The 27,828-nt window shown below is 43.8% G+C and overlaps 1 protein-coding gene across 3 annotated transcripts in view; it reads left to right on the top strand.

Moving 5' to 3' along the window:
• LOC310639676 (E3 SUMO-protein ligase ZBED1-like) overlaps positions 1 to 27,828 on the top strand; it is a 329,070-nt gene that overhangs the window by 259,264 nt on the left and 41,978 nt on the right. For 2 of the 3 annotated variants that reach the window (XM_083361508.1, XM_083361509.1), the window contains one exon: positions 22,209 to 22,416. The exons of the other annotated variant lie outside the window; for it this stretch is intronic. In XM_083361508.1, coding sequence (XP_083217634.1) covers positions 22,209 to 22,416 — 208 coding nt within the window. The remainder of the gene's footprint in view (positions 1 to 22,208; positions 22,417 to 27,828) is intronic. 3 annotated transcript variants of the gene reach the window in all.

The following is a 27,828-nucleotide window of genomic DNA, read 5'->3' on the forward strand; positions in this document are numbered from 1 at the left end:
GGTAAAAGGACTTATCTAATAACTTTGGGAAGCTAGTAAGGCAGTTATGAGGGGTTACTTTATACAATACAATTGGCTAGAGAAGAAAAAATCTTTGGAAAAGACCCAAAAGATACTTGAAGCAATCAGACAGAAATAGATCTGCAAAAGTCACCTACAGACCCTAAAATTTTGCACCAAATTAATTTACTATGCCAACAACTCTCTATGTTGACAGTTCAAGAAATAGAAATAAAATTGAGTTGTGTCAAGCAAGGACACTTTGAGTTTGCAAATAAACCAGGGAGATGGTTGGCATATAGATTAAAAAGGAGAAGGAAAAGAGAATGATTGAAAGAAATTGTAAAGGTAATAAAGTAATAACTGATAATGACCAGATTAAAAAATATTTTCACAATTTTTATTCTAATTTGTATAGGATGCAGGAGTTAGAAGGTCAAAAATAGATGAATATTTGCTTAGGCAAAATTTGCCAAAACTTTCACAAACTCAGGGTCAATTTATGAATGACCCAATAACTGCCTTTGAAATAGCAGAAGCTATAAGAAAAATGAAATCAGGCAAATCCCCAGGCCCAGATGGACTTACAAGTCAATGTTATAAATGTTTTGAAGATGAACTTCAGCCATTAAAGGATGTAATAAATGCTATATTACAGGGGGAAAAATATCCCCAAAATGAATGGAAGCTAATATCGTGTTCAATCCACATCTTAAGAAAGAAGGACTCTTGGAGACAAGGTTGTCTAAGCAGGAACTTTTACTAAGAAATAGAAGTTAGTGGGTATAATAGACAGGATCTGAGAAATCCCTTCACAGATCGATATTTTTAAATATTTTTAAATGTCCCCAAGCAAGCCCCACCCCACAGTTCATTCGGTCAGTTCTGGATCAGCCAAGTTCCAGGTGGAGAGGAGAGACATCAGACCATTTGTAGCAGGATCATTTCCAACCCCTCACATTCCATCCAGAGAAACAAACCAGATTCCGGAGGGTTTCATTCCACCCCCTTTCTTAGTTGCCCATAAGATGAGAGGGAAAATGCCCAGTGAGAGAGTAATTGATCTTATTGTGATGGATAGCAGGTAGGTGGCATAAACAAAAGGTTACATTTGAGGAAGGAAGTGACAGCAATAAAAACCCATGCTTGTTCCCTCTCCTCCTTGGGAATGGCAGAATTGGGTGTGTGTGTGAGAGAGAGATTTGGGTTTGCACAGAAAAGATAGCTAGAAATGAAATATAAATGAATTCTGACATCCTGCTCCCCTTAAAGATGGGAGAGATCCGCCTGTAGAGGAGACAAAATTATAAATGTTAGCCTGGCTTGTTGGGATATTTTGTAGGAAACTTCCTTAGCAGCTTCGGTGCTCTGATGTGGTGTTTATCGACCCACTCATTTTCTGAGGAGGGAAGGTTTTTCCAAGCTACTAAGTATTGAATTCTCCCATGATACTTTCTAGAATCTACGATTTCTTTTACTTCAAAGTGTTGTTCTCCTTCAACCATGATTGGAGGTGGTGGTGGTGGGGTTTTTGGCCGTAAGGGTGACTGTGTTTCCCTTTTTAGCAAACTGCAGTGAAACATTGGATGTATTTGCCTAAGGTTTTTGGGTAGTTATAATTCTACTGTTAATGGATTTATGATTCTTTTCATTGGAAAAGGTCCTATATGTTTTGGTCCAAGAATTTGCAGGGCTGTAGGGATTTTAGGTATTTTGTAGATAGATATATCATCTCTCTTACCCTGAATGGGCTCGACTCTCTTTTTGTCTGCCTGTGCTTTGTATTCTTGCCTAGCTTTGTCTAAAGCTTTCCTAACAATTGGCCCAATGCTTAGCAATTGTGCCATCCATTCTTTCAGCGATGGGATTTCTGGTTCAGTTGGGATTAGTTCTGGCATAGGGTTGAAGCTTTGACTGATGGCTATTTGAAAAGGAGTGTAGCCTGTGCTAGAGTGGACTGCGTTATTGTAAGCAACTTCTGCGAAAGGGAGTAGGTCTGTCCAATTTTGATTGTTGGAAATTAATAAAGCAACTTAAGTATTGCTCAAGTACAGAGTTCCCGCGTTCTGATTGACCATTCCGCTGAGGATAACTAGATGTTAGTCCCTGAGTAGTTCCTAAGAGGGATAAAAATTCCTTCCAAAACTTTGATGTAAATTGCACTCCCCTATCCAGTGCTTTTTTTCTTAAAAAAAAAAAAGGTGCCGGAACTCTCATCTTGTTAATCTGGCATGGGCGTGGCCTACTGTGTGGGCGTGGCCAGCTCAACATCACTTGCATCAGGGGCACTTGTTCGGAGCTGGGCAGGACTGGGGCAAATCTGAGGGTCTCTGGCGGAGGGGGGATGGGACCGGGGCAAACGCTGGGTCATGGTCCATTGGAGGAGCCTCACTGATATTAAAGGGGGTGGGGGAAGACATGATATTAAAGGGGGTGGGGGAAGACAGTGTGTGAGAGACAGAGAGATTCCCTTTTTGTAAGTTTGCATACTTTGCAATGCTTTCCTTTCCCCACACTTTTGCTTCCCTGCTGGCTCAATCTCTCTTTTTTTCTGCCGCCCAGATCTACAGCTGCAGAGCAATTTCGCTCCTCCCCCCACAGCCGATCTGGGCAGCAGAAGCATTTTTGAAGCCTCTGGAGCTCGCATTGATGGCTGTGGGGCTATTTTGTGATGCACCAGCGGCCCCATCTGGGCTTCGGAGGCCTGCAAAATGCTTCTGCTGCCCAAATCAGCCGTGGGGGGGGGGGAAGCAAAATTGCTCTGCAGCCCTAGATCTGGGCAGCAGAGGCATTTTGCAGGCCTCCGACGCCCAGATTGGGCTGCTGGAGCATCATAAAATCACCTCATGGCCATGGATGTGAGCTCCAGAAGTTTCGAAAATGCTTCTGCTGCTCAGATCAGCTGGGCGGGAGGAAGTGAAATCACTCTGCAGCCCTAGAACACGCGAGTTTGGAGTTTGGGAAAGTGAGCAGGGCCTTAACATAAGGCTGGTTCTGCTTTCAAAAATAGAGAAAGGAGGGAAGATTATTGGGCTCCTTGCCTCATTCCCGTTTGAAGCCATCCTTAACAACAAGGAAAAATCTAATCTATCCAATGCTACCCAACATTTCAAATATGTGTGCAGTGAGAGGATAGCTATTTTTAAGACGCCAGTCCTGCACATCTATATCTAGGAATAAATCTCATTAAACTCATGAGGCTCTGAAACACAGAAAGGAAACACACACAGAGAGCTTCCAATCTTGTGAGCAATTCCAACAGCTAAACTAGCCTGAGAGAAATTCCAAATCTCCTCACCTTCCCAAACTCCAAACTCGTGCGTCCTACTTCCCTCGCTTGCCTTCTCCAACTCCAAACTCGCGCGTCCTACGCTCGTCTTCCAAGTTTGGAGTTCGGAGAAGGCAAGCAAGGGAAGTAGGCTGTGAAACACAGAATGCACACATGCGCGCGCGCACAGACACACACACACCAGCTGCCAAATGAACATTGGTCTTCCTCTGCAGAGACATCTTCAGCACCTTGTCGAGGCCGTGGGGGTTTGTCATGCTGCAGGTTTGCTCTCTGCTCAGCGCCTGCTAAGGGCTGGCCGATAGCAGATGGAGCGGTAACCTTGCCATGTGCTCCTCACCGGCCTGCTCCCATGCAAACTCTTGCTGACAGTGCCGAACCGGCAGTCGACATTGGATGCCCGCCTTCCCAAACTCCAAATTCACGTGTCCTACTTTTCTCGCTCGCCCTCTCCAACTCCAAACTCATGCGTCCTAGTTTGGAGTTTTGGAAGATGAGCGAGGAAAGTAGACGCACGAGTTTGGAGGGAGTAGCATAGCTTGTGCAAAAGCTTTTGTGTGTTTGTGTGTGTGTAAAAAAAGGTGCCAGAACGCTGTTCTGAGCATTCTATGAGAAAAAAAGCCCTGCCCCTATCAGATATGATGCGTTGAGGTACTCCATGCAGTCTGTAAATGTGCTGAACGAATAATTTCACTAAGGTCTTTGCAGTGGGAATCTTTTGGCAAGGCATAAAGTGCACCTGTTTAGAAAACAGATCTTTAACCCCCCTAGATCACAGTGTTCCCGTTGCTTTCTGGAATTTCCACTATAAAGTCCATGGCTACTTCTTTCCAAGAGGCTGAGGGGTTCGCCACTGGTTGTAACAGTCCAGGCGACTTTCCTTACAGCCTCTTAGCTGTCACGCATGTTTGGCAGCTGGCCACATAGCTTTCTATGTCCTTTTTCAGGATGGCCACCAAAATTGCCTTTTAGTTAAATGTAAGGTTTTTACAAACCAAAAATGTCATGCTGATTTTGTATCATGGCACAACTGCATGAAATTGATCCTCTGGGTGGCTGGTATTTATAACCTCTCCCCCACCCAGTGTAGTCCGTGTTTGATTGTGCACACATGTCTATTTTTCTGGAACCATTCATCTGTTTCCAAGAATTTCCGGAATTCGATCCCAGTTTGGCTATCCAGCTGCGGCTTCATTTTAGCTTGGGCCCTGGTGGTTACTGGTGCTGCCAGTTGTTGTCCGGGCATAAGTGGTTTAGAGTCAGTAGTCCATGTGCTGTTATATTGGGGCATGTGAGACAGTACATCCACCAGGAAATTCTTTCCCCCTGGTAAGTGTTTAAGTGTGAAATGGAATCAGTGAAAATGCTGAGACCAGCAGGCTTGCTTCGGAGTGAGTTTCCTGGGTGTTTTTAGCACTTCCAAATTTTTGTGGTCTGTCCAGACATGGAAGGGGATTTTATTTCCTTCAAGGAAATGACACCATGTAAGTAATGACCATCTCACAGCGTAAGCTTACTTCTCCCACATGGCCCAACATTGTTCTGTCTCTGGGAGTTTCCTGGACATATATGCACATGGTTGCAGTGCCTCCTCGTCATTTTCCTGTAATAATACAGCTCCCACCACCACATCGCTTGTGTCTGCCTGTATTACGAAAGGTTTATTAGGATCCAGGTGTCTCAGTACTGCCTCCCCTCATTGTCAACAAGTTCTTGAGGGGCAGGACTATTTGGGTGAATGAAGGGATGAGTTGGCGGTAGAAATTTGCAAAACCCAGGAAACTTTGCAATTGCTTTCTTGTGCATGATGGTGCCCATTCTAATACTGCCCTGACTTTCTCGGGGTCCATTTTGATGCCCTGCGGGAATATGCGATACCCCAGGTAGTCTATTCTTCCCTATTGGAATTCACATTTTGATAGTTTTGCATATAGGTGGACGGCCCGCAATTATTTTAGAACTGCTCTTACTAGATTAATATGCTCCTCCTTGGTCTCAGTGAAGATCAGGATGTCATCTAGGTAAACCAGGACCCCCTTATGTAGGTGCTCTCTTAGCACTTCATTGATTAATTGCATAAAAACTGTGGGTGCCCCTTGCAGTCCAAATGGCAGAACTTTGAACTGGTAGCAACCCATTGGGCAAATAAATGTGGTCTTCCATTGGTCTCCTTCCATGATCCTAATGTGGTAGTATGCTTGTTTTAGGTCTAGTTTGGTGAAAACCTTTCTTTCGATAGGTGGGATACCATATCCTTCATTAGGGTTAGTTGGTACAGGTTATTTTCACTAATTGCATTAAGGGCCCAGTAATCCATGCACAAATGCATTGTGCCATCTTCTTCTCCCTGAACAGGACTAGAGCGGCCACTTTGGGTTTGGCAGGCTCAATAAATCCCCTTTCTAAGTTTTTATTTATGAATCTTTCCATCTCCCCCATATCTTTAGGGCTCATGGAGTACAGCCTGGGCTTCGGGAGTTTTGCCCCAGGTTTAATTTCTATAGCACAGTCCGTGGGTCAGTGAGGAGGGAGCTCATCCACCTGTTCCTCAATGAAAACTTCAGCAAGGTCCTGGTATTCTTCCAGTATTTCTGGTAGCCCCTTCTCTTCTCCCACTGATGCTTTCTCTGCTCCTAGGGTTGGTGGGGGCCTTTCGGATTTTAAGTTTCCACAAACCCCCTCTGGGAAGTTGAGTTCTGCTGTCCTCCAATTTACCCAGGGGTTCCATTTCTTTAACCATTCCAGCCCTAAAATCATTGGGCATTCCATGCCTGGGGTCAATACAAATGTTATATCTTCCTCATGGGTCCCCAGGGACAGGTGAACTGGTAAGGTGGCTAGGGTAGCTGGTACCCCCCCCCGCTATGGACCCATCTAACTGGCCAAAGGAGATTGGTTGCTTTAGTCTCCTCACCGGAATGCCCAAGTTCCCCACTAGCGTCAGGCTAATGAGGCAGCGGGTGCAGCCAGAGTCTATTAAGGCTTTCACTTTGACAGCTTCGGGCATGGAGGGGACTAATATAGTCACTGTCTTCAGGATGGGTGGAATGGATCCACTTACCAGGGATTTGCCCTCTGAGCTGTCCTCCGAGGTGTCCACTGCCCCTGCGGTGTAGGCTGGAGTTCTCTCCTTTTCCTTGGCAGGCATTTGGGATTCTACAGCCTCTGTCCCCCTCATGGCAGGTTCTTTTGGTTTGGCTGGGGAATTCCCTGTTCTCCTGGATGGTAATGGGTCTGATTTGCGCTGAGGGGCTTTTCAGCAGCATTCTGCGGCATGGTGGCCCTCCCGCATTTAAAACAGCCTGTTGATTTCTTAGCTGTAGCCGGTGGTTTCGCTGGCTCGCCTGTCTGCTCAGGAGGTGGGCAGGCCCATGGTTTTCCTCAGCAGTGACTCTTCAGTAGGTTTATCTTTGCCTCCTCTACCAGGACATACCAGTCATCGAGGTGTTGTGGGTCTCCTCGAGGCAGGCAAGCATGATACAGATCGTAGTTTAGCCCATCTTTGAAATGGCTAAGGAGGATGTCTTCCGGCCAGTTCAGCTTGTTGGCAATGGCCTGGAATTCTTGGGTATATTCAGCCACTGGCTGTCTGCCCTGCCTCACTGTTTTGATTCTCTACTGGGCCTTATGGTCAGCCAAGGGGTCCTCAAATCACCTCCTCAAGGATGACATGAACTGGTTGAAGTCATTGAGTTCTGGGGCATTGAAGTCATGCAGGTTCACTACCCAGTCTGCGGCCAGTCTGTCCAGGGTGGATTGCACGATGCGGATGTGGGCTTTGTTACTGGGGATGTCCTGTCCTTATTCTTCCATATAACTGAGGATTTGAGTTAGGAAAAACCCCAAGCGTGGCGGCTCCCCCCTGAATTTTGCTTCCAGAGGCAGGAATTTTTGAATGGATCAGTGCCTATGCCGCTGGTGGTATTGCCCCCCATCCTGATTCCTATCTGCTGGTGGGCGAGTGGTAGGGGCTGCTGAGGTGGTAGCTCCGGGTTCAGTGGACACCCCCAGTGCTACAGGTTCCGGATCCCCCACACTGTCTCTCCAGTTGCAGCTCCAGGCACTGGTGTGGCTGCGCGACTCAGGTTTCTCCTCCCTTAGAGAACCAAGCGGTTTTGTTCATCAGGTCAATAGCTTTCTCTAGGATCCAGTCTGCATGTGGTTCATAACTCCCGTCCTCTTCGCTGACATGCAGGGAACTCTCCACCTCTTGCTTCCATCCAGGTTGGTGGCCCTCCCCGTCTCAGGGTCACTTTCCTCTATGCCTTTTCCCACTCGCTTTTCCTTCTAATGCCCATCGACCACCACGGTTTGTGGTCGCGCGTTTCCACCATCTCTTCCCCGGAGGAATATGATGCTTCAGCTTCCAATAGTTGGTGGGATTTTGGTTGGTGGGAAAGTTCCCTTTCCATGGGGCTTCCCTACTTCCCTTCCTCATTGTTAGACATTGTATTTTATTTGCAAAGTCCCCTGGTAAGGTTCTTCCTTCCAGGTTGACTCTTAATGTAGATCCTGTCTAATGTCAGAACCCACTTCAAACCACATCTTAAGAAAGAAGGACTCTTGGAGACAAGGATGCTAAATGAACAAGTAAAACATTGCATGATTCAGTGGGTAAGGAATTTTGGATACAATATAATGCTTAAAGAAATGGAAAATATGTGGAATAAAGGATTAAAATTTACATTAAATTATAATTTAAAAGAAATTTTTTACAAGTGATCAAAATGTATAAAGGTATTTCAAATGAATGTTGAAAATGTAAAGGTAAAGAAGGGACTTTATACCATCTATGGTGGTGTGATAAAGGAAGAAAATATTGGATAGGATTCAAATGTTAACACAGAAAATTCTTGAAGTGAATATAGAAGGAGTTGCTTTTGACCTTAAAGGTGAAGTTACTTCTGCTTTCAGCAAGCTACAATGGATTACAGGGTGGATCTGCCTTAAAGTTTTGGGGAGTTCTAATTCCCCCCCCCCAACAATTAATGGAGAGTAAAATTGAATTGGTGAAAGTTTTGGGCCCACCATGCTTGTTTAGGGGACAAGTTCCTAGGCGTTTTGAGAGCTTCTATGTTTATATGATCGATCCATACTTGGAAAGGGATTTTGCTCCCTTCCAAGAAGTACCTCCAGATGAGGAGGGCCCAGCTTACTGCATAAGCTTCCTTCTCCCAGACCTCCCAGTGCTGTTTGGTTTCTGATAATATTTTGGGAGATATAGGTGCATAGTTGTAATTGGCCCTTCTCATTTTCTTGGAGTAACATTGTCCCTACTGCTGCATCACTGGCATCAGCTTGAATTACGAACCCCTTTTCTGGATCCAGCTGTTCTAAAATTAGTTCTGCTGAGAAAAGCCTATTTAGCTTTTGAAATGCCATTTGGCACTCCATAATTCATTTCAGGGGCTGACTAGGCTTTGGCTTATTAGTCCCTTTGGTTTTTAACAGGTTTGTGATAGGTAAGGCAATCTGGGCAAAAGAAGGGGTGAATTGTCAGCAGAAATTCGCAAAACCCAGGAAGCTCTGCAGCTGCTTTCTGGTGTGGGGTGGCCAGCCATTCCAAAATGGTGTGTACTTTGTTCGGATCCATCTCCACCCCCTCATACAAGATCTAGTAGCCCAGGTATTCAATTTTTCCTTTGTAGAATTCACATTTAGACAAATTTGTATAAAGTTTGGCTACCCAGAGTTTATTCAGGACTGCCTGACCAGTTTCATGTGTTCAGCCTTTGTTTTGGTGTAGATTAATATATTGTCCAGGTACACCAAAACTCCCTTATATAGATGCCCATGGATTGATCAGCTGCATGAACACTACAGGAGCTCTTTGCAAACGAAAGGGGAGTACCTTAAATAGGAAACAACCAAGATGACAGTTGAAAGCAGTTTTCCACTTGCCTCCCTCTCTGATTCTAACTCTGTAGTATGCCTCTCACAGGTCTAATGGAAAATATCTTTCCTTTTGCTAGATGGGCTAGCATATTTTTCATGATGGGCAAAGGGTACACATTTTCCACACACACAGCATTCAAACCTCTATAGTCCATGCAGAGATGAAGAGAATCATCCTTCTTCTCTCTGAATAACACAGGTGTGGCCACCTGGGATCTGGCTGGCTGGCTGAACCCATGGGCCAGGCTTTTATCAGTGAACTGACATAGTTCATTTAATTCCCTAGGAGTCATCTGTTGTGTATTAATATGTTATGTTAATGGTTATGTACCACCTGTAAATAGTTATGAGGTAAAACACTTCGGCAGCTTTTGACAGCTGTCAAAGCTGCCGGTAGCCACTGCGCAAGCGCAACCGCTTGACAGCTCCCAGCTGTCAAAGTCACAGGAAACTGTGCAGGCGCGACCCAGCTTGACAGCCGAGGGCTGTCAAAAGCTCACCACCGCTGATTGGCTCGCGCGACAAGTGGGAAACCAGCACAGCTCTGATTGGTTGCCTGGCGGCCAGCTGGGGGTATAAATAGAGGCGCTGCGAGTCTGTTCCTCGCCCAGTTCCTGACAATAAAAGGTTTTCACTAGCCAGCTGTCTCACGTACTACTTCAGCGGACGAAGCACTGGCAACGAGGATGGGATTTACTGCTTCGCATAGCTGAAGTCACTAGCCGAGGAAAAAAGAAATTTTTTCCCACGGCTCGGAACTAGTCACAGCTGAAGTCACCGGCGGGGAGTACAACTTCCTCAATGCCTGCGAAGCAGTACCCACAACCGGGACAGTATGGCCAACCTCGGCCACATCCGTGAGTTCAACATTCGCCATCCTGAGTGCTGGGAGTCGCATTGGGGCCAGGTAGAAGGGTTCCTGCTGGTCAACAAGAGCACGGATGACCGGGCCAAGGCAGCGGCGCTCCTTTGCCTCAGTGGACCAGCCGTGTACGACATGGCCGTAGGACTTTTCAGTCCAGAGCCCATCGCCACCATACCGTATGCAGAACTCACAGAAGGACTGAGTAAGCATTTCATGCCAACCAAATCAGAACTATTCTGGTGTGTAAACTTCACGCGGCGCTGTCAACTCCCTGATGAATCCGCCACCGACTTCATAGCAAGAGTCAGGCATGCCGCACGCCGATGCCGGTTCCTGGATCTGGAGGACCGGATCCGTGACCAGGTAGTCATCGGGCTGAAGGACGAGTGCCTACAGAAGAAGCTGATCACTAAGCCCACCTTGATCTTGGCCGAGGTCTCCATGGAAGTCATGGCTTATGAAGACAACCACTGCGAGAAACCCGGACCACTAGACAATGGACCATACGGGTCCGTGCACCAGGAGGACATCGCCCCCAGTGACTTCGGAGAGAACAACGTCTCCACCGATATAGACACTGTCCAACGGAGGTTTGAAAAGCTCAAGATCCAACGTGACAACCGAGGGGGCCCTCCAAACAGCAAAAGCACCAATCAGCAAGGCATCCGAGCCAAATGCGCCAGCTGCGGTGGAAACCACCCAAGAGTGTCCTGCCGTTTCCACAGTGCCAAATGCCATGGCTGTGGCAAAACGGGACACCTTAGAGCCCTATGCCGTAGCCAGAACCGGGAGAACCTGCACGAATTGGAGGTGACATCCGCAGGTACAAGTCCGACCACGACCAATGGGAAAAAGCCCCCTAGGTCCCTAGTACTAGCTGTAGGTAGGAATAAGGGGGTGGGGGCGGTCCATCTAGTGTTAAAGCCAAAGGTTAAAATCAATGTCCTGCTACACGGGGTTCCCTGTGAAATGGAAGTTGATTCAAGATCCTCGGTCTCCTTCATTTCGTGGAAGACTTATAAAAGCATTTAAAGCCGCAGCCAGCAGCAAATTTCCCTACAACCCACCAGCATACACCTTGCCGACTTCCAAAAAACCCCGAGAATCAGAAGGGGATTTGGCAAACAAATTGCGGGAAGTTCTAAGCAGGTTCAGGGCAGCAGGACTTAAATTAAAAAGAGATAAATGCTCTATTGGGGTACCATCAACAGAGGTTTTGGGATACAAAATTGACTCGTGGGGAATTCACCCCACTGACCCAAAAATCAAAGCCATCAAAACTGCACCCACTCCTAAAAAAAAACAGGAGCTACAAGCCTTTCTGGGGCTACTAAATTTTTATCATGCCTTCTTGCCCCACAAGGCAACCATTGCTGAACCCCTGCACAGACTACTTGACAAGGGTACCCCATGGTCCTGGTCTCCTCAGCATGACTCCAGTTTCCAGCTCCTTAAGAACTTGCTGACCAGTAATTCCACTGTAACACTTTACAAAGATGAAATGCCCCTATGTTTCGCATGCGATGCTTCTCCTTACGGGATCGGGGCTGTTCTAAGTCATTTAACTCAGAATGGAACCAAATTCCAATAGCGTTTTACTCCAGAACGCTTTCCAAACCAGAGCGCAATTACGCTCAAATTGACAAGGAGGCTTTAGCGATAGTTGCTGGCGTGAAAATTTTTTACGACTACCTCTACGGACGGCAATTCACCATCTTCACAGACCACAAACCACTACTGGGAATTTTCACATGGGATAAGCAGACGCCCCAAATTCTATCCCCCCGAATTCTTAGATGGTCTACCTTTTTATCTGCTTATTCATTTAAATTGATCCACAAGCCGGGGAAGGAAATGGGGCATGCTGATGCATTAAGCAGACTTCCCCTACCGGTAATAGACCCCGACCCCGCTCCAGCTGGGAACATCTTGGCAATCTTAGAATTACCAGAATGCCCCCTCACAGCTAAAGACATTGCTGCCACCACAGCTAAAGATAAGATCCTGAGCAGAATATTAACCTGGATTGCCTCTGGATGGCAATCCAAGTGCCCCGGTCCTGAGTTCCAAGCATATTTCTCGAGGAGAACGGAACTTTCATCACACCTGGGGTGCATACTGTGGGGGAATAGGGTCGTAGTTCCCGAAAAACACAGACCCAAGGTTTTGAACACATTACATGACGGGCACCCTGGTACAGTTAAAATGAAGGCGTTAGCAAGGAGCTACGTCTGGTGGCCGGGCATACACACAGAAATCGAGACACATGTAGCCGGCTGCTACCCTTGCCAGGTTGTCAGACCTGCACAACCACAAGCCCCCGTCCACAGATGGGAGACAACCAAAAATCCCTGGTCCCGGGTGCACTTAGACTTTGCGGGACCCTTTCAAGGACAGGTATTTTTAATAGTAGTTGACAGCTACTCCAGGTGGCTGGAGGTCGTGCCAGTCAGTAGCATGACTATGACTGCCACAGTACAGGTACTAAGGGGGCTTTTTGCCACACACGGCCTGCCCGATGTCCTGGTATCCGATAACGGCGCCCAATTTACTTCCTGTGAATTCCAGACTTTCACCACGGAGAACTCTATTAGACACATCACGATGGCTTCGTTCCACCCCTCGTCGAATGGCTTGGCTGAGGTTATGGTAAAGTCCACCAAAGATGCACTGCGGAAAATCATCACGGGAAACTGCCACCGCATGTTAGCGCAATTCTTACTGGCACAACACACCACCCCTTGCACGACCACCGGAAAATCACTGGTGGAACTGCGTTGGGGGAGACGACTTATGACTAGACTTGACAGATTACACCCGTATAGGACAACGGCAGAACCAGACCAACCCATTCCTCATAGAACCCTGGACAACGGCCAAACCATCTGGGCAAGAAACTACGGGCTAGGGAACAAATGGATTCAGGGGGTTGTAATTGAACAAACTGGACCCTTATCATACATAATTGATGCCGGTAATAACTGCCACCTATGATGACACATCGATCAATTGCATCAACGCAGCCCGCAAAACTGGGGGGAAAGGGGGAGCGGGGAAAATTCAATGTGTTGCACCACTCCAGGAACTAACACTCACCCCCCACCGAACACACTTAACGAAGGGGCCCACAAAGCCCAGGATCCAGACCCGGACCAAGAACTAGCGCATCCAGAACCGGGGGAAAGAGAGCCAACTACAGCAGCGCCCCTCCGTCATTCGAAGACAACCAGGAAACCACCGGCCTACTTACAAGACTATGAATGGGGCACGCGACTAAAAAACAACCAGAAGGACTACCCCACCAGTTCGGGGAAGGGGTAAGGGGTGTTGTGTATTAATATGTTAATGGTTATGTACCACCTGTAAATAGTTATGAGGTAAAACACTTCGGCAGCTTTTGACAGCTGTCAAAGCTGCCGGTAGCCACTGCGCAAGTGCAACCGCTTGATAGCTCCCAGCTGTCAAAGTTGCAAGAAACTGCGCAGGCGCGACCCAGCTTGACAGCCGAGGGCTGTCAAAAGCTCACCACCGCCGATTGGCCCACACGACAAGCGGGAAACTGGCACAGCTCTGATTGGTCGCCTGGCGGCCAGCTGGGGATATAAATAAATATGCTGCGAGTCTGTTCCTCGCCTGGTTCCTGACAATAAAAGGTTTTCGTTAGCCAGCTGTCTCGCGTACTACTTCAGCGGACGAAGCATCATCGTGTACAGCTTTGGCTTTGGCAGCTTAGCCCCTGGGATGATTTTGATGGCACAGTCTGTGGGTCGATGGGGGGGGCAGCTCATCCGAACTCTTCTCACTGAAAGCCTCTGCCAAATCCTGATACTCTCTAAGTATGGGCTGCATGGCTTCACCGCTTAAGGTAGCTGTTATTCCCCATGTTTCTTCTCTTTCCAACCAGCATCGTTTGCTCAGTAAGGGGGTTTTCTCCCTGGGGAATTTTAAATGTCCCATTCTCTAATCTACTAGCAGGTTCTACTTCTTCAGCCACGCCAATCCTAGGACAAGAGGCTATTCCATGCAAGGGGCCACGATGAAGGCTAGAGTTTCTGAGTGGCTTCCCATGTTTAGCCCCAGGTATTCTGTGGCTAACATAGCCGGGATGCCCTCTGCGATGGACCTGTCAAGTTGGCAGAATGAAATGGGTTTTTTTTAACTTTCTTATTCTGACTCCTAACTTCCTGGCTAGGGCTGGGCTGACCAGGCATCGGGTGCACCTGAGTCTAAGAGAGCAGTTAGGGTCATCTTTCCTTCTCTGTCTGGAATTAACAGTTCTATGGGCGTGGTCATTGGTGTGATCGGCCTACTTACCAATGGGTCATCATCTTAGTCACTTTCTTTCATCCCCTGTTCATTCTCTGGTGGCATCAGAGTTTCATCCCTTGGTTTTGAGGTTGGAAGGAACTCCGTGACTTCTGCACTCCTCAGGGCCATGTCTTAATGGTGTTGGTTAGGCTTGGTCAGCTTCCCTCCAGACTGCCGTTCGCCTTTCTTGTTCAGAGTTTTGCCGCGGCACTCCATGGCATGATGACCTTCTTTTCCACATTTGAAGCAGGTTGTTGAGTGTGATTGTGCAACCAAGGCTTTAGTTGGTTCCCCCTTCTTCTCTAGTGGAGATCATTTCCATGCTTTGCCGGAGTGATATGGGTTGCAATTCTGGTTGGTTTCCACTTCTTCAGCTAGGATGCACAACTTGTGTAATCACACCGGGGTTCCCCTGGCCATGCATGCATTGTACAGGTCATCATTTAGCCCATCTTGGAAACAGATGATCTTTGGGCCAGTTGTGGTGGCATGCCAGGTCTCAAACTCTTCCGTGTACTCTGCCACCGGTCAACGTCTCTTCCTCACAGTCTTTATGCGATTTTGCACCTTCCGATCAGCCAGGTGATCCTCGAACCTCCGTCTCAGAGCTGTCATGAAACGGTTAAAGTTTTGGAGCTTCAGCACATCTCAGTTGTGCAGGGTGACCATCTATTGAGCTGCAGTCTCTTCCAGGGCTAAGGTGATGATCCTTACTTTGGCTTCTTCACTGGGGAGAGTTCTCCCATACACTAGCATGTAGGTGAAGACATGGGCAAGGAGGAACCTCAGCTGCTGGGGGTCCCCATCAACTTTCACTCCTAGAGGGACCAGTTTTGGCTCCTCAGGTGGGGCTCTCTCTTGTGGCGTGGATGAAGCATTCATCCCTCTGGGGTCTGCTCACTGTGGTGCTGCCAGGGTGGTCACTGCTGTTTCCATGGAGCAAGTCACCCTCCCCGTGGCCTCAGTTGTCGTAGATTCACTCCCGCCGCATTCAGTTTCTTCAAGTTGCTCCCCACTCCTACTCTTGCACCATCCGTTTTGAGGTCCTGAAAGGCTTCCACCATGTATTGCACAGCTCGATTCAGGATCTGGTTGGTTGATTCCTGCTCTTCTCCAGGTCCTCCTCCTCATCGTAGAGCAGTTCCATCTCTCACTTCTAGCCCTGCTTTCAGCTGCCTCAGGTGAATGTCACTTGCTGGGCTCTTCCATCCCATTATTCTCTCTTCTTGACCCCAAGTGACCATCTCGGTTTCACGGAGCTCTCTGTGGTGATCATCTCCTTCATACACATGGAGGAACTTTCTTCTCAGTGGTTTTTGACGACGGACTCTCCCCAGCATTCGGTCTTATCCTATTTGCTGCCATGGAGGGACATAGTGTGCACGTTCCCCATGGTTGGGCGGTTGCCTTTCTGGGTTGATATTTTTGCAGAACTTGCTTAATGTAAGGTCCTGCCTCAGCTAGCCCTCCCAAGAAAGCACCATTCTTGAAACTGGCATTGTTTCAAAAAGAACTTTATTTTTAATATAATATTTTATTGATTTTCTCCTTTTACAATTGGGTATTTAAAAAACAATGTGATGACTGGGTTGATCAATAGTTCAATAGTGTACATAAGTCTTTAGTATAAATCTCATGTTACAGCATCAAATATTTCCTCTCTTTTTCCATTAATATCTGCTATCTCATATTGGGCTAGTACAATAATAATTCTTCTTATTATTATCAACTACATAAAAACATCTTTGTTACAGTTATCACTAATTTTTATCTTATACATATCTTAATTGCAATTGCACTTAATCCTTGTATACAGTCAATGTCCTGTTATTGCTCCCCCCCCCAGGCTTTAATTTGCCATCAGTATTCAAATTAACACTATTATTTATGATTTCCAAGTATTTTATATTTACGTGACTAAGCTTTCCCTTATCGCAACTTCTCCCTTTTTCCCTTTTCATAGCAAAGTCTAATATTCTAGTTACAAATCTTATCTATTTAATTATAGTATTGCTCTGTTTTCTAAAAAATTATCTATTTCCTACCATGTTAAGCCATCTGATTAATAATACAGTATCCCCTCTAATAAGTCAAAACCATTATAGGTGTTGTCTGGGTTAACCAATAGTTCAGTAATATATACAACATTTTAGTCTAAGTAATTTTAAAAGATCAAATACTTCCTCTCTCTTTCCAATAATATCTCTCATATTGGGCAAACAGAATTCTTATTTTCAACTAAGTAAAAACATCATTGTTACATTTATCATTAATTTTTATCCTATAGTTATCTTAATTGCGTTTGCACTTAATATCCTTATATAAACAATGTCCTATTATTGCAGAAAGGACGTGGTGGCTCAGTGGGTTAGGATGCTGAGCTTGTCGACCAGATGGTTGGCAGTTTGGCAAAGTGAGCGCCTGTTACTCGTCCCAGCTTCTGCAAACCTAGCAGTTCGAAAGCACGTAAAAATGCAAGTAGAAAAATAGGGACCACTACAGCGTTCCATGCGCCTTTGGCATCTAGTCATGCCGGCCACATGACCACAGAGACGTCCTCGGACAAGCGCTGGCTCTTCGGCTTTAAAACGGAGATGACTACCGGCCCATAGAGTTGGAAATGACTAGCACGCAGGTGCGGGGGAACCTTTACCTTTTATTATTGCAGACATGTCAAACTTGCGACATCACGTGATATCGTGCGATGTATCATGACTTTTCCCCCATTGCCAGCAATGGGATGGGTGTAGTTTTGATGTGAAACATCTGGCCCATGGGCTGGCAGTTTGACATGCCTGTATTACTGCTCCCCCCCAAACTTTAATTTCCCATCAATATTCAAGAAAACACTATTATTTATGATTTCCAAGTACCTTATGTTTAGGTGACCAAAAGTTTCCCTTCTCAACTTCTTCCTTTTTCCCTGTTTATTTATTTATTTATTTATTTATTTATTTATTTATTTATTTATTTGTTTGTTTGTTTGTTTGTTTTTATAAACCGCCCTTCTCCCGAGGGACTCGGGGCGGTGTACAGAGTAAGGTAGGTATACAGATTGAACAATAGTGAAAAACAATAGTAAAAACAAACTGGGACCCCAATTAGAGCTATCAGGCCAGGCCGGACTGCTGGAACAGGTAAGTTTTTAAGTCGCGCCGGAAGGTGCGGAGGTCGGGGGCCATCCGGATTTCGGTTGGCAAGCAGTTCCAGAGGGCTGGCGCACCCACTGAGAATGCCCTCCCCCTGGGGGCCACCAGCCAAAGTCTAATGGTCTAGTTACATATCTTATCTATTTAATTATAATGTTACTCTATTTTCTAAAAGTTTTCTATTTTCCACCATATTCAGCCATCTAATTAGTAATATAATATTCCCTCTAATAAGTCAAATCCATTATTTTCTTCAGCCTTACTCTGGCTTTCTTCCTTTGCCAACTAACCTTCCATGTCAGTGCCTTTGAATCATCAAATAGTTCTCCCTCTATTTATATATATATATTATTTGGAATAAGAAAGACCATTTGGTTGAAGGTTTTTTGGAAGGACAAGCCCATTGGTATTCATTAAATCACCTCCCTATTACGCCAATTTCCCACAATTGTCCTGATAGGTTTATCTTCCATTAAAATCTGTTCTTCTTCCTTTTCCTCAAATATATACAGCCTTGGTGGAGCAGTGGGCTAATGCCTCCTTAAGTAACACCAGCTGCCTGCAATTAGTGCAGGTTCGCATCCCACCAGGCTCAAGGTTGACTCAGCCTTCCATCCTTCCGAGGTAGGTAAAATGAGGACCCAGATTGTTGGGGGCAATTAAGCTGACTTTGTAATAATGCCAGTTGGGGTGTGTGTGAAAGCCCTAATAAGCAGACATATACATAGAATGAAGGCTACTGCTAAGCTTGTAAGCCGCCCTGAGTCTTCGGAGAAGGGCGGGATATAAATGGAATTAAAATAAAATAAATAAATAAAATTCTGATTTCTTAATTTGTAAAAAGTCTTTTCCATTTTCAATGTTGTCACTCCCCTTTCTGATTTTTCAGTTGGCTGGGTCTGTTGTTGTTTTTTCCTGATCTTCATCCATATTCTCTTGATAGTGTATTAAGTTGAAGACTATTTTAAGTTTTATAGGTGGCCTTAATAGTAGAAATTGTTCGTCAAGTAAGAGTTTATAATCCAAACTGTTCCATCATCTCATGTAATAACATATGCTTCTCATGCAGGGAAATAGGAAAGCAATTCCCCAAGTATAGCTCTGAAAGTTAGTAAAAGTTTACATTCATAATTCAAACAGGCCAGATAAGCTGCCCAGAAATCCCTTCTTTGCAGCTGGGTTTTTCAAAGGTGGTAATTGCCATGGTCAAACAAATTTTATTTGAAGTCTGGGCTGCAAGCCAAATCTCTTTTAGGCAATAACAAATTGTAATACCATAATTCACCACAAGATGTCACCAATGCCATTTTAAGCTTTTTAAGTCCAAAACTGATATGGTGGTTTTTCAAGTCTTTTTAAAAAAAACAAAACAAAAAAATCCCCCAAAATTCTCCAATAAAAAAGAACACTTTTAGTCCCCAAGTTTCAAAAGAATATACATCCAGTTAGATTAAAATCAATCTTATAATTGCTCTGTTTTCCCTGTGTAGTTAGTTACCTTTTCTTAGAGGGTGGGGTAAAAATTCCCGTCCCTTTATCCTGATGGGGGGGGAATGCTTTGGGCAGCTTTTGCAGGAAAGAAAACTTAGAATTTAAAGAGAGAATCAGGTCTCACCCAGTTTCATCCACGTTGCTTGAAAGTTGCTTGGTGGTACTTTTGACTTCAGCTGTCAGCAGCTTAGTGGTTGGCCATATTAATATGGCGGGTCATTCCCCTGCCAGTTTGGAGGGCTTCTCTGGATCAAACAGAAGGGCTTCTGCCCTCCCACAATCAAACAGGGGTCCCCTTTTTGCTTGGCACCTCTAAAGGGCGACTTTTGACCCTTTCCAGGGTCCCCCAGCGGAGCAAATTCAGATGCAAAAGACAGAGCCCATCTTCCTGCGTCCGTGGTGCTGTGATGCCAAGCTGGAAGTCTCAAAAGGAACTTTATTGAGGGACAGTGATCGCAGAAGTGTAGAGCAAGATCAAGTATTTTCCCATGTGAAACGTAACATTAAAGCATCCCCTTGAAACCCCACCCCAACCGTCAAATGTCCAGCTTGATTTCATTCAGTTCTCAGGTGTGAAGTTGTTATGGGAACCGAGTTGATAAGTGCAGTTGTCAGGGACTGTTCTCAGCATTTTGTTTCCCTCTTGGCCTCTTCCCATCAGAGTGGAGATAAGACAGCTGGCCTAGGACACATTCCTTCTTCCTTTCACACCTAGAGGCATCAAAGGGGTGAAGAACAAAGTGAAGGAAACACAGACAGACCTCACCCCTCCCAACAGAATGTTAGAACCCGAAAGTAAAAGGGAATAAAGTTGAGGGTCTGACAGATAAACTATTGTGTGTTTGTGTGTGTGTGTGTGTGTGCACTATGTTAATTATATCCATTATTAATCTGAGCACACATTTGTCACAGCATGTTTATGTATCTCATAGGGGGAAGGAAGTGTCACATGTATGTATTATTAGTATATATTTAATGGATATACCGTATGTTGTTAAATGGATGCATTTTGGGGATTCTGAATTGATGTAAAAGAAGTGTAAGCAGTGTCTGTAATATGTGGTCAAAAAAGTTAACATGGTGACCACAGTTGAAAAGTTAACAGTGACCATACATTTTTCATATATTTTGTGACACACATAAAAACAAGGAAGATCTTCAATTACATCATTGTGGCCTCCATCTTGACTTTTTTTAAGCCATTTCCTGCAGACCCCCATTAAGGCACCATTTGGGATTTCCTAGAAGTTTGATTTTAGAAACCCTATTATATTTGGAAGATTCATATCAATGATTCAATATGCCGGTTGTATTCCCTGCTGTTGTAGAAGAGTAAAGACTAATAATGGTATGTCTTAGTTGACTAACTTCTATCAAATAGTATAAAAATAAGTTAGCTAAGCATAAGATTAAAATATTCATTCTTACTCTTGCAGCATTTTGCACTTTTGCTTATTTATAATCAGTATATCCGAACTGAAAATTAAGTATGTCTAATTCATATCATCTATCAGATATATGATGCAACTGCATCTATTTCTTTCTTACAAATATTGTAGCTAATGGGCAATTAATGGGAGAAATGTTTAAATTAAAAGAAACCCAAATAGCAAAAATAAAAACAGAATCCAATAAATAGAACAGAAAAATATATATATTTGTGTGGTTAATTTATATCCCTTAGATCAGAGGTGAGCAATTAATTTTTCCAAGGAACCATAAGAGTAACTGGGACTGTTGTGGAGGGGTGAACTTAATTCTGCCACCAGTGCCCGTGCGTTGAGAGAAGAGAGAATAAAGAGAGTGGGATCAAGCACAGAGCTTTGCCTCACCTGGCCCTTGCTGCTCCTCTTCTGCCATAGGCACAAAAAAGCTTTTTCTCTCACTAGCCAATTAAAGGAGCACACTCAGCTTCCTCTTCCACCCCCTGAGGTGCACTTATTTACATTTTACTTTCTAACTTTCAATTGATCTTATGTGGACCAGACACGGACAGCCAAGAGGCAGATGTGGCCTGGGTGTCGTAAAATGCCAGGTTTGCCTTAAATAAAATAATAACATCAACAACAATAATGCCACAACATTTATGCATGCACATCTGTCTATCTGTCATGACTGCTGGGCTTCCCCATCTTCTCTACTTAATAGCAAAAAGGAAAGGATCAGCATCTCCAGATAATTATATGAAATAGTCATTTTCATATTAAATAAGCATAATAGTAATGACAACAGTTTATTAAGTAAATAGCACACAGATTTTCTATATTTTCTCTGATTGTGATCTCTTGAGTGCTTTTCTCATCACAAACCTTGTCCTAAATTTTTCCAATGTTATTCATGATTAATGTTCAAGAAATTCTTAACATTACACTACTTCAGTTACATCAGACATGTCAAACTCGCAATGTCATGTGACATCGCGCAACGTATCAGGACACATTCGTCATTGCCGGCAATGGGGTGGGTGCAGCTTCCACATGATGCGTCCGGTCCACGGGCCGGCAGTTTGATATCCCTGAGTTACATCATAATCAGAGGTATTCAGTGTGGACATTTTTTGGCATGTGTTGTAATCTATATTGTAGGAGGAAAAATTTGACAGCCTATATTAGCCACAAATCAGAAAGAATATAGCTGTACTGTTAAATAGTAATACATTTTATTAAAAGACATAAACTCACAAAAGCTTATGCCTTTTTAAAATGTTAGTTTGAGATAGTGCTATGAGATGCTTTTTGATTACAGTCTATATCAGAGTTTCATGTGATCATTCTCTGTGACTTCTAGAGTCTCCTTTGACAACCACTGTGAAAAAGGGTGCATAATTTTTTACTATTTTCATGCAAAAGAAAAATTAAAATTGTCTTATATTAAGCTTCAAAGACTTTTTCTTTAAACCAAGAAAAGCTCAATCTACTTTAACACTCAGTCTCCTCCCCAAAAGGCATCAGTGAGGTCTCTAGGTGCCTGTCTCTGGTTTATATTAATTTATCTCAAACGTTTTCTATAAATCACTCAGTATAGGCTACATTGGTTTCTGCAAGATAATAAGCAATTATAGAGAGTCCCTGCTGTGTAGCGGCATTATTATAATTTCTTTTTCATAATTAATAATTCCCTTTCATAAATTATCACCAGCAAGTATCTGAAAACTGTGCCATGCTTCATTCTGAAATTATATTTATATAATTCTTTTTTTTCCTACATGCAGTTGCTTGTATTCACCCCACAGAGCTTATGCTCAAAGCAAACTTGCCCTTGTATTATTCAGCTATCGACTGCAACATCTCCTGACATTAGAAGGGAGCCATGTGATGGTTAATGTTGTAGATCCTGGAGTAGTGAATACGGATCTCTATCAGCATGTCTGTTGGGCAGCGAAAATGGTCAAGTGGATGACAAGTTGGCTCCTCCTAAAGGTACTTGGAAACCCTTTAATGGTTTTAACCTTTAATTCTGATTTTTTGTACATTATTGAGTATATTTTCTCTGATCTCTATCTAGTGTACTTTTTACATCCCTCCTCTATTTTTCTCGGTGTTTTCTTGTGCTGTCAGTGTGAAAACATATGTCCCTAAGAAGTTAAATCCAACACAATGAGGATCTATTGGGGATCCACAGATCACAACAAATCTCCAATTAATTGCATTCATCCTCAGCAGCTCAGATGTATTCCACACACACTGCTGTAGTAGCTGAAACTATGCAAGGCACAGTTTTAACATGGCTAGCCAGCTTTGCCTCCACCAGCTCTGAGATACTTATAGCATCCTTTTTTTAACTATGGATATTTTTTATAAAAGACTATTTAGACCCAGTGCAAGATTTTCAAATAAATGCAACTAAAACTCAACACAAGATTGTCAGCATCATTATACCTGAGCAAGACTATTTCCTTGGCTCAATGCTAGAAAGGCTGTCTGGCACAATAGTCGCTATCAATTAATATTTAGATGTCACCTTTGAATTTATATGCTATACTGGGTTCAAAATAGAAAAGTCTCAGGAACCTTCGTACTTAGACCTTCATCTTCAGTAATGTGAGTGGCAGACAAGTGGGATGGCTGAGATGACCTAGAGCAGGGGTCGGCAACCTGAAACAATGAAAGAGCCACTCAGAACCAGTTCCCTCACAAAAGAAAAAACTGGGAGCCACAAAATGCACCTGTGAATGCGCAAAACAAGGGGCTTGATTGAAGAGTGGAGCCTAAGGCAAGACATGCACCAGCCCTGCCCCTGTCCACCTCTGGTATGGATGGCTCTGCTGTCCTGGCTTTTCCTCCCCTTGGAAAAGACTGTTCTCCCCCTGCCCTGCGCTCTCCCTCTCTGGGACTTTCTTCTTTCCGCCTTTTGGCGCAAAGTTTCCAAGGGAGTGGAGGAGGAGTTGATGGGGAGAAGGAGCTGCTGTGGCAAATGTTCCGAGGCTTTGCAAAAGAGGGAGGTGGTAGTGGGATTAAAATAAAATGGGCGGTCGGAGGTTGAGGAAACCCAGCAGACACCTACATCAGAGGGCGAGCAAGAAAGGCAAGATCGGGGAAAGGAAGAAAGCTTTGGGGGCTTGCCCAGCAGGCAGCTGCTGCCCGCTCTCAGAAATCACCACGGCAGGAGTGGAAAGAAGTGGGGGAGTGCCTCTCTCCCCAGTCCACCAAGCGAATAAAAGAAAAGTTGAATGCAGCGGCTGGCAGGCAGGGACTGCGAGGAGCAGCCAGGATTGGAGAAGCAGAAGTCAACATTGCCAGAGAGGAGGAAGGAAAGGAAAAGTGGGGGTCTTTAAATAGTCATGCCCACTTTTCCCCCTTTTTTTCCTATTTTTTGCAATGACCGGTTGCAGATATCCAAATGTGTATGCTTGTCAGGTTTGGAAGCCTCTGTTTAAGTCTCTGTGTGTGCACAGACATAGGCTGATTCCTCCTTGTCTCCTGCCCTTGCTGCCTCTCTTGTCTCTCTGACTCTCTCTCTGCCACTTAAAGCCATCCTGCACTTAAAGCCAGACCCCCTCCTTCTTTTCCTCCTTCTCTCTCTCTCTGTCTCTCTCTGTGTGTGTATGAGAGAGAGAGAGAGAGAGAGAGAGACCAAGTTGGTTGGTTTACCAGCGAGCCACCGCTGCCTCCTCCTCATCTCCTGCCCTTGCTACCTCTCCTGTGGAGATGTGTTTGCATCTCTCTGTGTCTCTCTGTGCCACTCAAAGCCATCCTGCAGCAGTTTCAATTGGCCCCAATCGGCCCCTTCATTGCCAAGCGTCCCCATGAAAGTCAGTGGAGGTCCACAGCACCTCGAAAGGCCAGCCTCCAAGTCTGTTGGTTTTACCGCTGAGCCACCATCTCCTGTAGCTCCACACTGCCTTCTTCCACTCTGAACCGCGGCCCACGAGGATTCCTCCCGCCAACAGGTTCATCCCTCACCCTGTTGGTGCTGCGAGCCGCGGGGATGCCTCGCCCCGGTGTCGCTGGCCTGCCTCTGCTGGCTCCTCTGCGTCGGGCTGTGCTGACAATGTTGGAGCCGCGCCGAGCCTCTTGTTGACTCTGGTGGCATTCCAGAGCTGGCCTGGCCTCGGCCGATGGGCCGTGGTCCACATAACCCCCTCATTGGGCTGCCCAGCTTCCTGGCAGCACATCCCGCAAGGGAGGTCTGCTAGGGAGGCGGTGGTCTGACGTGGTCTGACGTGGTCTCTGTGTGTGGGGACTTGCGGACATGCGGCTCTGGAGCCACGGGTTGCCGACCCGTAACCTAGAGGGTTTCTGCTATCAGGAAAGCATCTGACATAACCTCTGTCTTCATGTTCAACAATTCTTCAGTCAAGATTGTTGGAGCAAACACAAGGAATCTAGGGAGAAGGGATGTGGTGAATGGTGTCAGTACATCTAGAAACACTCATTCCCTGATCAGCTATTCTGGAAGACTGCAATTATTTTTAGTTCTTCTCTGCCCAGATACAAATTTTGCAAACCAAAACTTGCCATATATTCTAGCAAAAGGAACTCCCATGATATAATAGTTAGCTGTTGGTGAACTAGGATTAAGGAGACTCAGGTTTGAATCCATCCTCACCATCTGGATGATTTTGGACTGTTTATTCGTCCTCTATTTAATCTACTACACAGGGTTGTTTATGGTAGAGGGGGGGGGCATATAAATATACCCTATGTAAAATCTAAAATAGAAGTCTAAACCTAAATACATAATTAAATCTTGCTGTTTGCATGAGTACACCATTTTCTTTAAATACTTCATGTGAATGTGCAATAATATCTTATATTTTATTATTATGTAAATATAATGCAATACTAATATTTAATTAGCTTAAGACTGTAACTTCTCATCATGGTGAAAGATGAATAGCAAAGTTGACCAAAGAATTTTGGTCAAAATCCTGTAGGTACATTTTAAAGCTACTCAATATTTTTTTTCTTTTTTGCTTTTCTGACTTACCCAATGAAAGGGTAGCTGCAATATACCCCTGTTCAGGTTTTAATTATAAGTCAGTTGCACCTTCTGTGGTTCTCCATAAGGGACATTTTGACAAATAAAGAATGTATCTTCTTGGAAATGCTATAAATTTGAGAATAAATATTTTGGCTTTTGATAGAACTGTATTTAAATAACATCACACAGAGAGCTTAATAATATTGCCTACTTACACTGTATATTTCTCAGGTGTATTCATGTGTTTTTTAAAAAGTGATTAGTAATACAATAGAAATAGATTTTGTGGGGGGAAAATCTTTACAAAACCAAATCCTATTGTTTTCTGTATTTGCATTTGGAAGCATTTAAAAAATAGTTTGTCTCACCTACTAACATACCTTTTCTTTTGAAATATAAAAGTGATGGCAATTTGTGCCAGAATAAGCAATTTACCTATGTGTCAGAATAAGCAATTGGTTTCATTAAAGGGGATGAAATTGTTATTAAAAATTGTGGCAGCTACTGTTTATGCTATTTTCTTTCTTTTTTAAAATATTTTTTATTGCAAATTTTATTATTTAAAACTTTGGACAAGGTGTTAATAGTCTGACAATCCTTCTTGTCTTACATCATTTTTGTGTTTTATATACATATTTACACTTTATGTACATATCATTTATATACAGTTATAGAATATTCAATCTTATCAACCACCTTATTCTAGTAATATGTGAAATCAGCATCCTGGGTGTTTCTGTTGTGACCTTCCTTTCTGTTCCCACCATGAGTAAAACCTATTCCAAATTTTGTAGTAATCTGACTGATCTTTATTTTTAATTTCCAAAGTTAACTTGTCCATTTCTGCGCACGCCCAAATTTTATTTATGACTTCACTCTCGTCCAGTATTTCACTGTTTTTCCATTTCTGGGCGAATGTCATTCTCACTGCTGTGATGATGTGTATCATTATATATAACTCTTCTTTGTTATGCTTCTCTGTTGTTATGCATAGTAGGAAAAATTCTGGTCTATAATCTACACTCCATCCTGATATTTCTTCTAACCATATCCAAATCGTTTGCCAATACTTTTGCGTCTTATTACAGGACCACTAAACATGAAAATAAGTACCTAATTCTTCGGAACACTTCCAACAGCTACGGGATATTGTCTTGTACAATTTGGCTAATCGTGCTGGGGGGAGATGCCAACGGTAAAACATTTTATATAAATTTTCTTTATAAGCTGAAGCCAGCATTATCTTTTTATTTCTATCCCAGAGAGTTTGCCAAATATCAAAATCTATGCCATGTCCCAAATTTTTAGTCCATATCAGCATTGGTTCTTTAACTTGTTCCTCAAACATTTTATACCCCAATAGCAAACTATACAATTTCCTTATTTGTTTCTCATCTGGCCCCAATAAAATTTTATCCAATACAGTTTCTTGAATATTTATCCCCCACTCTTTCTTATCTTTCCCATATCGTGTTTGTATCTGTAGGTAAGCCCACCATTCCAATTTTATCCCTTCTTGTTCTAGTTCCTGTCTAGATTTGAATTCTCCCACTTCATTCGTAATATCCTTGTATGTAGTACTGTTTTCCAAATTAAACAAATTTGGGTAAATTATCGCTTCAGGGGTGGACAACCAGACTGGTACTTTAATGTTACGGTATTTTGTTTTCTAATTTTATTCCAAATGTTAAGTAGCGCTTGTCTAATCCGATGGTTTTGAAAATGTTGATATAGCCCTTGCTTCTCATTCCATAGGAATGCGTGCCAGCCTAATTGCAGCTCATGGTCTTCTAGAGTTAATAATCTTTTATTCTTTAAAATTATCCATTCTCTAATCCAGGTTAACACCACTGCATGATAATATGTTTCCCAGCCTGGTAGTCCAAAACCCCCATTTTCTTTAACATCCTGCAGATGTTTCATTTTAATCCTCGGTTTTTTCCCTTGCCATATAAAATTTAATGTCAATTTGTTCAGGTTCCCAAACTTTTTTTCATCAAGTTGTATAGGAATATTTTGGAAGAGGAATAGGATTTTAGGTAATACATTCATTTTTATGACAGCAATTCTCCCTAACAATGAAATGCTCAACTTTCCCCATCTTTCCGTGTCTTCTTTTATTTGTTTCACTATTTTGTCGTAATTGTCTTCTTTGATTGAAGTGCATCTGGCCGTAATAGTAATTCCTAGATATTTTATCTTCTTAACTATTTGTATATCCATAATCCTAGCCAAGTTTTTTTTCTGTTTATTCATCATATTTTTAACAATCATTTTAGTTTTACCCTTGTTTATTTTCAGCCCAGCAGCTTCTCCATATTTATCTAATTCTTCCAACAGTTTTGGTCCTGATTGTTGTGGATCCTCCATAATAAAGACCAAATCGTTCACAAATGCTTGAAGTCTAA

This window comes from Vipera ursinii (genome assembly GCF_947247035.1).
Source record: "Vipera ursinii genome assembly, chromosome: 4".
In the NCBI taxonomy this organism is placed as follows: Eukaryota; Metazoa; Chordata; class Lepidosauria; order Squamata; family Viperidae; genus Vipera; species Vipera ursinii.